Source organism: Eurypyga helias, unplaced genomic scaffold, assembly GCF_000690775.1.
Source record: "Eurypyga helias isolate BGI_N326 unplaced genomic scaffold, ASM69077v1 scaffold5383, whole genome shotgun sequence".
Taxonomy (NCBI): domain Eukaryota; kingdom Metazoa; phylum Chordata; class Aves; order Eurypygiformes; family Eurypygidae; genus Eurypyga; species Eurypyga helias.
In genome coordinates this window covers 217-13,488 of record NW_010241719.1, presented here as the reverse complement: position 1 = coordinate 13,488, position 13,272 = coordinate 217, and the positions used below count along the sequence as shown (strand labels likewise).

The window sequence follows — 13,272 nt, the reverse complement described above, 5'->3', positions numbered from 1 at the left end:
GAGTTCTATACTTCAGAGATTGCGAAAATGCCAAAAGTTAACTATTGCTTAAATTCTTGTGTAAACGGGGACTTGTATTACAGAATTTCAAAGGAATGTTTAGCCTTCTGTTCCCTGTATCCACTGGGTCCTGCTACTGCATTTGGTGTTGATAGTTGACTTTTTATTTTTTTAATTTAAGAAATAATCTTCCATGAAAGTGCATGTTCAAAATAGGGTAGGGTGAGTTGGAGAGGGACTTCAGAGGAAGGAGGTAAGCTGTGGAGGATGTAGTGACCCAGCAGGGCAGTGGGACTGAGATGTTTTTACATTGACTCACCCTTCCATCATGGTGAATTTGTCTATGGGAGCAAATGTGCTGAGCTAGAAGTATACTGCATTCTAGGAAGTTCGGGCTGTGCTGCTTAGTGTGTCCCCTTCAGACAAAAGCAAAACTTGGTTACGTTTGTGCCTTATTTACCCATTTTTCTCACAAGCACTGTAATAATTTCCTGAAACCGAAACTGTGGTAGGTGGAGTAGGGGACTGCTCCATTATGACCTCAGTTTATGACTGCGTTATAACTTACTTTTTGTAAATCACATGACAGTATGGACCATAGTACAAAAGGCAGTACTTTCCTGGAACTTTAGAGTGGCTTTCACTTCAGCAATCCTCCAGCCTGTCCTCCCACGTAAGTGATGTAAAATTACTATTAACAGCATTATTATTACTATTAAACAGTTTGCTTATTGTATCAGTTGTGTCTTTAATTCAGTAAAGTGGGAGAAAAAGGCAGAAGCAGTTAAACATTGTTTCAATGTGCTCCCTGTATTTACAGGCAGGCTGAAATACAGTGTGTAGGTGGCACATCTCTTCTAATTGCTATAATTTTGCAGGTTTGAAACGTACAGCCTTTGAGAAATAAAAATGAAAATTCCCTTTACCAGAAAAATTTACTCTTATAAGCACATGCCTTGTATCTTAAATAAAAGGCATGAGAAAGAAGGTAACTTCATAACTGTACACCAAGAAAATACTCTTTTTCTGGTGTGGCTATAAAAATACACAGATCTGAGATCATTGAATTGTGAGGTTAAGCACAGGTGATTCATTCAGATACCAGTGGGTTTGTGGTGATACAGACTGAATGTTATGGCTTCTAGTCTGTGTAAAAGTTCATTTTGAATGGATTTAAAGAAAACCATATTTGGGGCCAGAGCATGAATTGTATATGTTGCATCACAACATGTTTTGCTGTTTTATCGGGGTTTTGATAGACAAATATTTAAGATTTAATTGTATGTTCTCTCTTGCTAACTAACAGAATGTTGGCCAAGGGCATGCCGCAAAACGCTGCTTTGCTATAGAGTGGTCCTTGGAGGAGAGGGGAGTACAGTTGGCTGCTAGTTTGTACGTTTTCTTAATATTGACAGTGGTACTGATTCAGTTAGTCAGCTGGGCTACCTTGGAGTTACTAGTCCTGGTATCAACACGTTTGCAGTAGCAGTATGATTAAAATGGGCTGTCTAGTACTCCCATAGTGTAGGACTAGGAAGTTTTGATTTGCTGTTGTCAACTTTTCTGTCTCCCAGTGAGTTCAGTGGGACAAGACAAAAAGCTGGTAGACGAAAAGCTGGACATGAGCTGGCAGTGCGCGCTGGCAGCCCAGAAAGCAAATCGTATCCCGGGCTGTATCAGAAGTGTGGCAGCAGGGCGAGGGAGGTGATTCTGCCCCTGTACTCTGCTCTGGTGAGACCCCACCTGGAGTGCTGCGTCCAGCTGTGGAGCCCTCAACATCAAAAGGATATTGACCACTTGGAGCGAGTCCAGAGGAGGCCACGAAGATGCTCAGAGGGCTGGAGCACCTCTGCTATGGGGACAGGCTGAGAGAGTTGGGCTTGGTCAGCCTGGAGAAGAGAAGGCTCTGGGGAGACCTTATAGCACCTTCCAGTACCTGAAGGGGCTACAAGGAAGCTTGGAGGGGACGTTTTACAAGGGCCTGTAGTGACAGGACAAGGAGGAATGGGTTTAAATTGAAAGTGGGGAGGTTTAGATTAGGTATCAGGAAGAAGTTCTTTCTGGAGAGGGTGGTGAAGCACTGGCACAGCTTGCCCAGAGAAGCTGTGGATGCCCCATCCCTGGAAGTGTTCAAGGCCAGGCTGGATGAGGCTTGGAGCAACCTGGTCTAGTGGAAGGTGTCCCTGCCCATGGCAGGGGGGTTGGAACTAGATGATCTTTAAGGTCCCTTCCCACCCAAACGATTCTATGATTCTAAGAGATCTTTTCAGAATGCATTTCTATAGAGATTTCTAAGTGCCTTAGATCTGAGGCAGAGAGAATAAAGTGGCAAATGGTTCCCTTACCAGAGAGGGAGAGGAGGCAGGTCTTATAAGTGTTACGGTGAGATAGTTCGAAGGCTTGCACTTGGTATTTTCTAACCTTCTCTTGTGCTCAAAAGTTGGATCCATAAGCCAAGTTTAATATTTCTAAAGCTCATGGAGGAGGTGGAGAAGGGAGGTGGTATTTCATGCTTAGTGAAACAGCTAGTTTGACAAGGATTCTCTTGGCCTTTTAAAAAGGGTTACCATGGTCTGTATTTAATTTGAATATTACAACTTGATTGAGAGCTGGGAATAGAGTTTTTCTTGACAGAGATAATCCGAAAGAGAAAGAGGTGCTTTGGCTGCACTGACCTGGGTCAGAAGCAGTGTACAGAGAAAGGAGAAACCAGATAGCTTAGAAGAGTTAACACTTAAGTGGACTCTTATCTTTGTTATGTCAAACCTTTGTCCTTGTTATAGTGTAAAGCCTGGCAGTCTCATTTACAGCATAGTCTGTATTTCAGACTGGCAAGTGCCTCTTGCTTCCACATGGGATCAAACCTCAAAAGAAAAAAACACCAAACCCAAACTAAAGCAGTAGCAGCCTGCCAGGATTGTGTATCCTGTACATTGGTACTTCCTGCTGTCTAGACACACCATAAGAAGCAGGAAGGATCCATGACTTTCTCTAGAATTATTATATTCCAACCAAAAGAGCTAAGCATCAAAGCTGTGACAGCAAAACAGCCTCTCTCTACTGAAGTCCTTTTGATTGCATGTATTTATTTTGGGCTCTTCTGCATGATGTGATTGTTGTTGCTCTACCGTTACTGACAAATGAAATCAACTTCCGTTTGTGTTTAGATCCAAATCCTGATGTGAAATGAGTACAGACTTCCACAAACTCCTTTTTGACATTTCCGAGGCTTTGGTCACAGATGAACTGGAAGCTCTGAAGTTCCTCAGCCTGGAGCACATCCCCATGAGGAAGCTGGAAGCCATCGAGGAGCCCAAGGCCTTCTTAGACGTGCTGCAGGAGAGAGACTTGATCGGGGCGGGGAACCTGTTCTTCCTGAAGGAGCTGCTCTACCGGATCAACCGCATGGACCTCCTGGCTGCCCAGCTGCGCTCCAGCCCGGAGGAGGTGGAGAAGGAGCTTCGGATCCCGGGCAGGGCAAAGGTGTCAGCCTACAGGTAAGTACAGAAGTAGTAAAGCTTTGCATGCCAAATGTAAAACAGGTCTGTTGTGTACTGCCCTGTTTTCTGTCTGTACTGTTGTCTTATGAATATCCTAGCGTAACTGTATTTATTACAGCATGACTACCTGCCATTTTGCATTTCAGATATGTAATTGTGGTGCTTAGTTATAACTTTCTTAATCAGCCTTTCTCTGTTTACTGCCAGACAGCTACTATATGGAATTGCAGAGGACTTGATTCCAGAAGATGTCAAGAATGTGAAGTTCCTGCTGCAAAAGAAAATACCAAAGAACAAGCTCCAGAGTGGTGCTGTATGCAAAGTGATCTTGCTAAGTGTCTTGCAAGGCTAGTTCAGAGTCTGCTAGCTGTTGTAAGAAGGAAGGAAAGAGAAAGCATTCTGCTCCCACTATAATCTGTTGTTGGAAGAATTGTGATGTTAGCTGATGTGTGAAAAAATGAACCCTTTTTTTTCTCATTTTATCTTCTCTCTGCCCTTTTTTGCTCTCCTGTTCCTATTTTCCCTCCACCGCCTGTCTCACAAACCCTTTCTTCTTACAAAATCCATCATGCTCTTCCCTTTGCCTTTGCTTGGCGTTTATAAGGCATCTGTACATATGCTGTATCTAGGAAAAATGATGCTTGCTGGAGGAAAAACAGTATTTTGGAGACAGAAAATCGGGTTCTAATGTGAGTTCAACCACAATTTTTTGTGTGTCATGAGGTGCATTTTCTTTTTTATTGTAATTTGGGGTAACAGCATTTTGTTAACTCCCTCCCCCCCCCAAAAAAAAGTATTGAAAGGTTTGATGAGCTAGTTTTAACACTTCCACTGTAAATAATGAACAGTGTTATAAAAATGCTTGGTATTATTAAGAACCTTCCTTAAAAGTCCTGTTTGCAGCACCTATAGGAAATTCAGCAGATTTCCCTCCAACTTGGTGGACTGTTGAGCTTTTTTTAAAAAACAAACAAACAAAAAACAAAAACAAAAAACCACAACCCAAACAACTAAATTAGCCCTGAACCCCTTCTCTGTAACACAAAGTGTAAAATGGCACAGCTAAATGACTTAACAGCACTTCACCTGGACACAGAGACACAGCAGGATGCCATGTTGTTACCCACATCAGTGCTTTGCTTTGCTGAAACAAAGCAGGATAACCTAGACACAGGCAATTTCTAATGATCCTGTCTCAACCTTAGTGAAGTGTTTCTTCAGTTGCATTGCATCCTGACCCTTGTTTTAATGAGATTTGGAGGAAAAATAAATTGGTCTTTAGCTGGTCGGTCTCTGGGAACGAGGGTGCTGTCTTCTGCTCTGTCCAGAAGTGCCTGTTAGTGCAGTTCTTGAAGGTCACTGTGAGTTTGGGTTATGTGTTTTTGTTTTACCAGTCAATGTTGAAGGTCTTCCTGGAAATGGAAAGGAACGTCATAATTAAAGAAGATGACCTGTCGGTGCTGAAAGGTGTATTAAAGGGATTTAGAGCTGACTTAAAGAAAAGAATTGATACCTATGAAGAAAAAATAAAAGGTAAATTATTTAATCTGCTTTTCAAGAGTAGAGCTGGGTTTGTTGCAATTTTTTTGGCTCCATCATTGGCAGCTTTGGAGTCCAGAGATAAGAGAGAGACCTTCTCTTATCCAAGGATAGGCAGAGTGGCTCTTGGTATCTGTGGCTTGTATAGTTTTCTGCTACTTCATTATCCCATCATACCTGCTTGTATCTCTTCTGGAAATATGCCCTGTACCTTGTAAATGGTCTGCTTCACCCCATCTTTGCCTAAAATGCAGTTTTTTCTCTTCTGAAAACAGTTTTGGTCTCCTGGTTTGGACCAGGATGGCTTTTCATTTGCTGAAAGAGACTGGAAGTGACAGTTGCCTTGGGCAAACTTGTACTGGGAGATCGTCACCATTATTTTCTGTTAGCCAGGTTGCTTGCTCTTAGTCAGAGGAAAAGACCCTGGAGACCAGGTACTTGGCCAAACTGTAACCATTAGCTTTCTGTACTATATGTGAAATTTCAAGGCCTTCAGTACATCTAGGCTGTTGCAGCTCAGGTGTTGACTTCTGACACCACAGCTGGGCCTTACTCCTTGGGAAACAGGATGTGTCAACCAGCAACAACTGAGACCTGTTAGATTTTCCCCCAAACCTCATTTGGATGGCTCGGGACAGGCGTTTCCGCAGATATGTCTATGCACCCCATGCAGATGATCCCTGCATAAGATACCAGCTAGTTTCCCCAGTGTGTCTTGTGCTGCTGACATGTGCTTGTGTCTCTAAAAAAGCAGAAGAAAATTGCCAATGGTTGGTAGCGTAAGCAAACCCTCTGTCAGGGGAATGGCTTTTTATTAGTATTGTTATTACTTTGTGCCCCTTGATAAGTAGAAAAAGAGTATGTCTTACAGATCTTGTTGACCTGAAAGTTAAATTCCATTTAAAAATTTCTGTGTAACTTGTAAAAGGGGTACTGTGATTTCTTTCCTTGGGTAGAGTCATGGGTTGGATGATTTCTTCACTTATTTCAGGTAGTTGTATTCAAACAAGTGTTTTGTTGCTTTGAGATCTTACATTACGCTGATATTCCGCATCCTTGGTGTGTTCACCCAAACAGTAACATTTCTTGGAGAAGAAACCCAGAAGTAAATGAACTAGCTGTGGTGCATAGTGTATCCCTGTACAAAAATGGGTCTCCTCTTTCACTCCTGTATCCCATAGTGGAGATGCTAGTGGATGGCTTGCCTGGAGTGACTTCTCACATTCAGCCTTTTATTACCTGGATCTTGCTACCAGTCAAAGAGCAGAGAAGAGATGGAGCACCAGCAGTCTGTGAAACTGGAACCCTGCTTGGCCCGGCTCTACAAAACTGTAGTGTCCCAGTGATGTGAAAACCATCCTCCACCTCACTCATTGTACTGGTTTTTTGACTGCTGAAATATGCTCAGTGGAAGATTTACCTTTTTAGTCCTAAAATGTTCCTTTTATCTTGTCCTTCTTAGAAAATGATTCTAAGGCAATACTCCACTATCCAGTGCCTGTGTCTGTGAATGCAGAAGAAGAAGGAGCAGAGGGGGAGACATCACACTGGGTAAGAAATACCTCAAGATCACATTTAAAGTCTTTATCCAACTCCTGGGAGGGGAAGCATAAATTCTTAAGACTAAGCAGGTGGAAGAGCTGAAAGGGTTCTGGCTTTATATGTAGGCCTTGGGACAATTCCTGTTGTCAAAACAAGACGAAGCCTTGTTCGTTTGTGAGGACCTGGCTGTCAGCAACCTTTTAGGCAAGAAATTAAGGAGTAGCTGTTTTGTGAAGAAAACCCATCTTAATGATAGTGGAGACTGGATGTTAATGTCCTGTCCACGATACTTCTGGATAGATGAGAGGGAACAACAGAATCTGCTACCCCACTAGAAACCCATAAAGACTCTCAGAGGAATGGTAGGGTGTGGGCACTTTTCCTCTGTACATGCAAATTTGTGTTTCTGTATACTTACTTTCTTCCATGCCAACATCATATCCTGACCACAGAGGGAGACGAGGGGCGATTCAGGGAGACAAAGCAGATTCCTCTCCTCTGTGGCTAGCTTATATTCTTAGGCTTTTCCTTTCTTGTGTCTTGGCCCTCATGAAGGACCAACAATCTGTGTTTAGCATATTTCTCCTTCAGATGCTTGGCACTCCTTTCTGACCTGCTTTCTTCGTTTCTACAGCCTGTGGAATCATATAAGATGAAAAATAACCCCCATGGCTACTGTGTGATTCTTAACAACTACATGTTCAAAAATCCGTATGAAGCCAGAGAAGGAACAGAGAAAGACGGGGGTAAGTACTTTTTTAATCCAATTACTGGCTTGGGTTTTTTCACTGATAATTCTCTGAAAGAATTAGCTAATCTTTCCCGTGAAGAGGAATCATGTCCACTGAGCTCCTTTGCCTCCAGGGTAACTGGAATGACAGTCACTGTAGAAATTGGAAATTTGCCACTTCCAACAGTTTAGCTGATGGCTTAAAGAAGGACTCGCTTTCCGTTCCAGGTAAAAAGCATTGTCTTAATTGGCCACAAGTTCCAAATAGTGAGGGAGGGATTACTATTCCTCCTTTTCGCTTTTTGATTGGTTGTAATTCTTAGCTATCATGGACTAATAGTTCTAAGTCCTTAAATTCTTTTCAATGCTCAAATAAATGCTACTGCTTTATAATTTTCCTTAACGCCTGTCTTCCTGCAAGAGTCACTTTTAAGATGAAAGTTTATCTTAAAAAAGTAAAATCCGTGTCACGAAAGCACACATCACTGATGTTTTAACCCCATCCATCCTGTCTCCAGGCTGCTTGCTTCCCAGCTACTTCCTCACTGCCCACACAGCAGTTGTCGGCACTTGCTGAGAGGTGTGTGTAGCATTTGTTCGCAGGTCATCCTGCCTGCCTCCTTGCTCCACTGCTCGTTCTCACAGGAGGAGGGACCTACTGCATTTAAGAGTGGCAGAATTTGTCATTCTAGAGAGGTACTGGTCTGTAACGTGCTAAGTGTTCTTAAGTGCCTGAGATTACCGCGCAATTCACAGCTGAAGCTTTCTGTAACACAATAAGCTTCACTAGTTTGTACCGACTCATCAGATAATCCGAAACCTGGTGTTGTTTTAGATGGTGTGATGCTTAACCCAGTTGTGTTTAAAACAAGAAAATCAGACGTTTGGATTTTTCTAATTAGATTTTGCAGGCTAGGAGTCTTTCAGGTGAGTTTATTGGTGGGATCTGAACGCTTCTGCTAACATCTGTCCCACCACACAGACACAGATGTTTGAGCATCTTCCTTGTCACTGCTGGTGTTTACCTAGTGCCTTCTGACTTCTTTTCCAGAGGCTGTGAAGGAGGTCTTTAGCTGGCTTCAGTTTGAGACAGTTGAGCACATGGATCTGGAAGCATATGAAATGTATGCAAAAGTTAAAGAATACAGCAAAAAAGATCATAGTAACATGGACTGTTTTGTTTGCTTCATTTTTTCCCATGGTGAAGAAAACAAAATAAAAGGTGTTGATCATGAGTTTATAAATATTAAAGATTTACTCTCCTGCTTCAGTGGATCCAACTGTCCTTCTCTTGCTGGCAAGCCCAAGCTGTTTTTCATCCAGGCTTGCCAAGGCTTTGCAGTTCATCCAGCTGTCACAGTAAAAGAAGATGCATCTGGCCATTTTGAGGCAGATGCTACCCCTCTGCACTCCATTCCTGATCTGGCTGATACTCTGGTTGGCATGGCCACAGTGGAAGGCTACGAGTGCTACCGCTGCAGGGAGACTGGCAGTGTTTACATTCAGTGCCTCTGTGAGAAGATGAAGTTGCTTTGCCCCCTGTAAGTACTGCTTCTGAGCCGTGTACGTCTGGGGTGTTGCAGACATGCGTACGTAAGTGCGCGGTGTTGGAACATCTGTGTGTTGCGTCTGTGCTGTTCCATGCTTTTCACCTACAGGACACTGCAGAACAGTAATTTTCCTAGAACTGGGCATTGTTACTCTTCTACAGATGAACCAGAGGACAAGTGGCTTCCCTTAGTTTGCCCTGATGAAGCCAGTGGGGTTGTAATTCTGGAACATTACGTACAAATAAGTGTCTATATGTGTGCATGTTTTTAACACTTTTTTGACTGATACATGATTTTTCTTCTGGTGACACCTGATGAGAGGCGAATTTGTTCAGTGATTACGCAGACCGAAAAAATCAGTGTTCTTTTAGTCACAATTTTCACTGTTGACTCCCTCCCATCCCTGTTATAAACCTGATTTAGAAAATGGAATTTCTCTTCAGACATCACTTTCTCGTGGTGTCTGGGAGAGCTTGGGGATTCGCACAGGTTTGGGTTCTGTTTCACCGTTGTGCGCCCCGCTGACTGTAACTGAAGGAGGGGACTGTGTGCTGGTGGAGCAGTGCTGCGTGGAGGCTGCTGTGGTTTCCCCAGACACACAGCTTGCTGTGGTCACCCGATGGAGCGTGCGGTTTCAGTGACGGGCAGGGTGAGGGGAAAGTCTCCCCTGAGATCCCGCGTTACTGGAGCAGACACGGATCAGCTTCTTGGCCCAGCTGCAAGTACCATGTATTTCAAGTAATTTTTCTTCATTTCTGTTCAAGCCGCGAGGATCTCGTAACCATCCTGACAGAAGTGAACAAGGAAGTGGGAGGAAGAGTATTAAATGAAGGGAAGCAGATGCCAGAGATAATATCAACCCTACGGAAGCGATTGATCTTCCCAATTCCACAACCTCCTTCAGCTGAAAAGTAGAAAGAGTACATTCAGGAATCACATCTGGAGTGGGCTTCTACGGGGAAGAGAATTTGCAAGAGAAATTAACTGGATCTGTGTAGTTATCTCCAGTCCTTCAAGGGCCATGGGTCCTAAATTTTCCAATTCCCATGTTTAATCAGCTTCCTGGCACCTGGATCTGTCGCCGTCTGGTGGGGCCGTGGAGGAGTACAGGTCTGGCTTTCTGTCCAAAGCGGTGGAGTCTGCTCCATCTGGTTTGCAAGTGAGGAAGCACTTCCAAGTACTGTGATTTTCAGGAGTTACTGGAAATGCCAATGGAAATCCTATTTCTGTCCAAGTTGTTACAAGTCCCCGAAATACGAAGAGATGAACAGAGACTCGGAATGCTAGATCCCTTCCCAGGGAGCACGTGTAACCTGGTAATGGGTTCACCCAATGGCTGTCTCTGGAAGCTGGATAATTTTTCATGGAAAATAACATCCCTGTCCAGAAGGACCAAAAAAAGATGATTATGATGATACAAGTTTGGTTCTTTTCCTCCAAATATTTGCTTCGCTTTATGTTATTAATTTACTTAGCTGAAGGGCCAGGGTTCTAATTGTGGCTTTTCCCCCAGAGCTCTTAGGGGGCAGTCCGTTCTGAGCAGCTGTCCACTGCTGGAAGGGAGGTCCCACTCCATTAGATTCACTATTTCAAGATGCCGCCTTCTCCTGGCAACTGACTCCCTGAACTCTTGTTTCTGTCGTAATAAATGCTCTTGGCTTTCACATCACCTTTGTTTGTGGTGTGTTTCTCTTTTGGATGAGCTGACTGGGAGACCGCAGCGTGACGAACACTCTCACTTTAGCAGCGGTTACTCTGCGCACGCTGAGGTGTTCAATGGCGGCGTGTTGATACCCCTTCGTTCGCAGCTGGAGGGATGATAGGTCAAGTTCAGGACCTTCATGACAGTGGCAGCTGGTGCCAGTGAGGCTGCTCTTCCCTTGCACCCTCAGCAGTGGGTAGGTGGTGTGTGAGCTGTATGGGATTCTAACGGCTACAGCCCTTTGGAGTTTATAACAACATAAAGGGTGGATTTGAGACACTTTAACTTCTGCTTTTTTGTAGTTTGCATTTTTTTTCTAGCCATAGAGCAGTGGTTCTTTCTTCAATCCTGCTTGTGTTCTTGAAGCAAAACTTCTTCTTTCCTAGTTCCACACAGTGCAGTGACGTTTTGCTGCCCTTACCCTTTTTCACCTTCCAGGTAAAGGGACAACGCCCATTCTTGGAATCGCAGCTCTGTTCACAGGGGCTTCATCAACAGCAAGCAGGCGTTACAAGCACTGTGTCAGTGAGAGCGCTGTTTGGGGCCAGGCACCAGTTCCGTGGAGTTCTGTGGCTGACATTCAGTTAACCGGCTAGGAAGTGCGGCACCAACTTCGTTACACTTCTATAATGCTTTCATAAAGGAGACCCTGATCTGAGGTTAGTAATGAGATTTGTGAATGTTGGCTTAGGATAACAAAATGCAGCTTAAATGGAATAACTGCTTCCTCTGGGAGAAACTTGCTGGAAGGTAGCAGCTGCTCCAAGCAGTGAAGCTGGGAATCTACAGCGTTTCTGTTTTTTCATATTTCTCTGTCAGAGCTCAGTACTCTCAGACCAAGTCCTTTCAGATACTCCGCATGAGGAGGAGCTGGATATCAAATTTACTTCCTTGGTATATTTGGTGCTACATGGGGCTTTGATTTGGTAGAGCGACACAGCAACATACTGAAATCACAACCGAGCACAAGTTAGTAATTGCCATATACAGTGGAATCACAAATACAGCCATGATTCTATTACCTGTCTGTGCTCAGCGTCGTGACATTGGGCATCCCCGGTCACGATGGAACGTGTGGGTTGAAGCCAGCTCAAGCCCACTGCTCTTTCCAAAGTTTAACTGGTTTATCAGTTGTCCGGTTTTCACACTGCACTCACACCTGCAGTGCTGGTCAGGTTAGCTCGGGTAGGCTGTGCTGGTTGTCTTGGGGAACCTGATGGCGCAGAGGCGCAGCTGTCCTCTCTAAAAATGAGGTTACCCTCCAGTCTCCCTAACTTGAGAATTTGCTGAGGCAAACTGAGGTTTCTTTATGATATGTTCCTCCCCGAGCTCATTGGGCTTTTGCCGTTCTCTGAACTGTCCTCTGCTGGGGGCTGTGCTGGTCAGTCACACCCTGTCGTTACAGTGGTCTGGTACTTTGTTCTACCTGTTAAAGTTGGGCAACCTCCATAGCTAATGTTATTGCCTGCTGACGAAGATCTACGAGAAAGGAGAGAAAACCCCGTCAGAATCCTCTAAGGGACTGCAGGAGTAGCCATGCTCTGAATTCAGACGTGGCTCATGCAGTCAGCGAGGAGGAGGAAACACACTTTCCGTGTTACGGTTCTGAGCAAAGTGTGGTCACACGCGCCCTGGTGCAGGATAAGCTCTGGCACATGCTTGAGGCCCTCCCGCAGTGCCGGGAGGTAGGAAGGGAATCCAAGCTGCAGTCTTCTGACTCTGTTTTTCCCTCTGTAGCACAACTTGGAGAATGGTAAGGGACCATCACCTTTCCTCTCTGAAGGCCGTCGGTACAGTTACTTCGCCTGTCCTCCCTTCTCTTCAGCTCCTGGCTGCGAGGCGAAACGCTGGAGCAAAACTCAGTTCGGTGTTTTGTTTTCAGCCAGCAGAAGCGTGACCACCAGGCCGTGGGGCCAGAAGGTTGGTGGGAAGGCCCAGTTGGTGAGTTGAAGCCCCGCAGGCTTAAGCTGAAAGCAGGCAAGAGTGGAGTGATGCCATTTGAAAAGGGAAATGCTTCCAAGAGCTGGGGAGGACTGTTAGCTGCAGTGGAAATGTTGTTATTCAGTGGCATGAGTGGGTAGCAAAATGCAAATGACTGGGCAGGGATTCAGAGAGCCCTTTCCGCCCACCTTCTGTGGAAGGTTTGCCATTCTCTGCCCCAGAACGGTTTTCGGGTGACTTGTAAACATGCTGCGCCTGGGGTGGGTTAGCGGGATGTGGAGGAGCCTGCCGGCGGTCAGATTGCTACCAGCGTCTCCCCTGGCACACGCCGCTCGAAGTGCGTTTCCCCACCACCTCTACAAGGGCTCAGCTCCCAGGGTGCTGCGAAATTCCGGTGCTGCGGAGGCCGGGTTAGTTGGACCCTTGGTTATGGCTGTGGGCTGTAAGATCTCCTGCAGGAAATCTGGAAGCCCAGGGAGAAATGGAAAGAAAATAAGTAGTGTTAGGAGGCGGAGCTGCGCAGCAGGGAGTCCAGAGCTAGGTTCTTCTCCAGAGGTGTGGGGTGTTCAGCCCTTGCTGGTCACCCTTTATTCTGCCCCCTAACTGACATAGGCGCGTTCTCGCTGGAGCTTCTCAGATCTGCCTCTTTTCATCTAGAGCTGGGTCCAATCAAGACCAGGGAATGGTGTGTTTCATCCGCGGTGACTTCTGCGCCATGTGCGAGAAAATACAGGTGGGATCTTTGGGAATCCCCAGATACTCGTTTCA

General features: G+C 45.0%; 1 protein-coding gene across 1 annotated transcript; it reads left to right on the top strand.

The window, feature by feature from the left end:
* The first annotated feature begins 3,186 nt into the window (after positions 1-3,186).
* Positions 3,187-9,776, top strand: LOC104504336 (caspase-8-like). Its single transcript, XM_010148828.1, has 7 exons — positions 3,187-3,497; positions 3,708-3,813; positions 4,895-5,033; positions 6,502-6,590; positions 7,216-7,327; positions 8,363-8,852; positions 9,626-9,776. The coding sequence occupies exons 1-7, from the start codon at positions 3,187-3,189 to the stop codon at positions 9,774-9,776; spliced, it is 1,398 nt and encodes a 465-aa protein (XP_010147130.1).
* Positions 9,777-13,272: the final 3,496 nt, after the last annotated feature.

Bases quoted from the DNA above. Each gene is read 5' to 3' on its own strand.
- LOC104504336 (XM_010148828.1), top strand. From the start codon at position 3,187: ATGAGTACAGACTTCCACAAACTCCTTTTTGACATTTCCGAGGCTTTG. The intron at 6,591-7,215 runs GTAAGAAATACC...TCGTTTCTACAG, and splicing joins AGGGGGAGACATCACACTGG to CCTGTGGAATCATATAAGAT. The intron at 8,853-9,625 runs GTAAGTACTGCT...TTTCTGTTCAAG, and splicing joins ATGAAGTTGCTTTGCCCCCT to CCGCGAGGATCTCGTAACCA.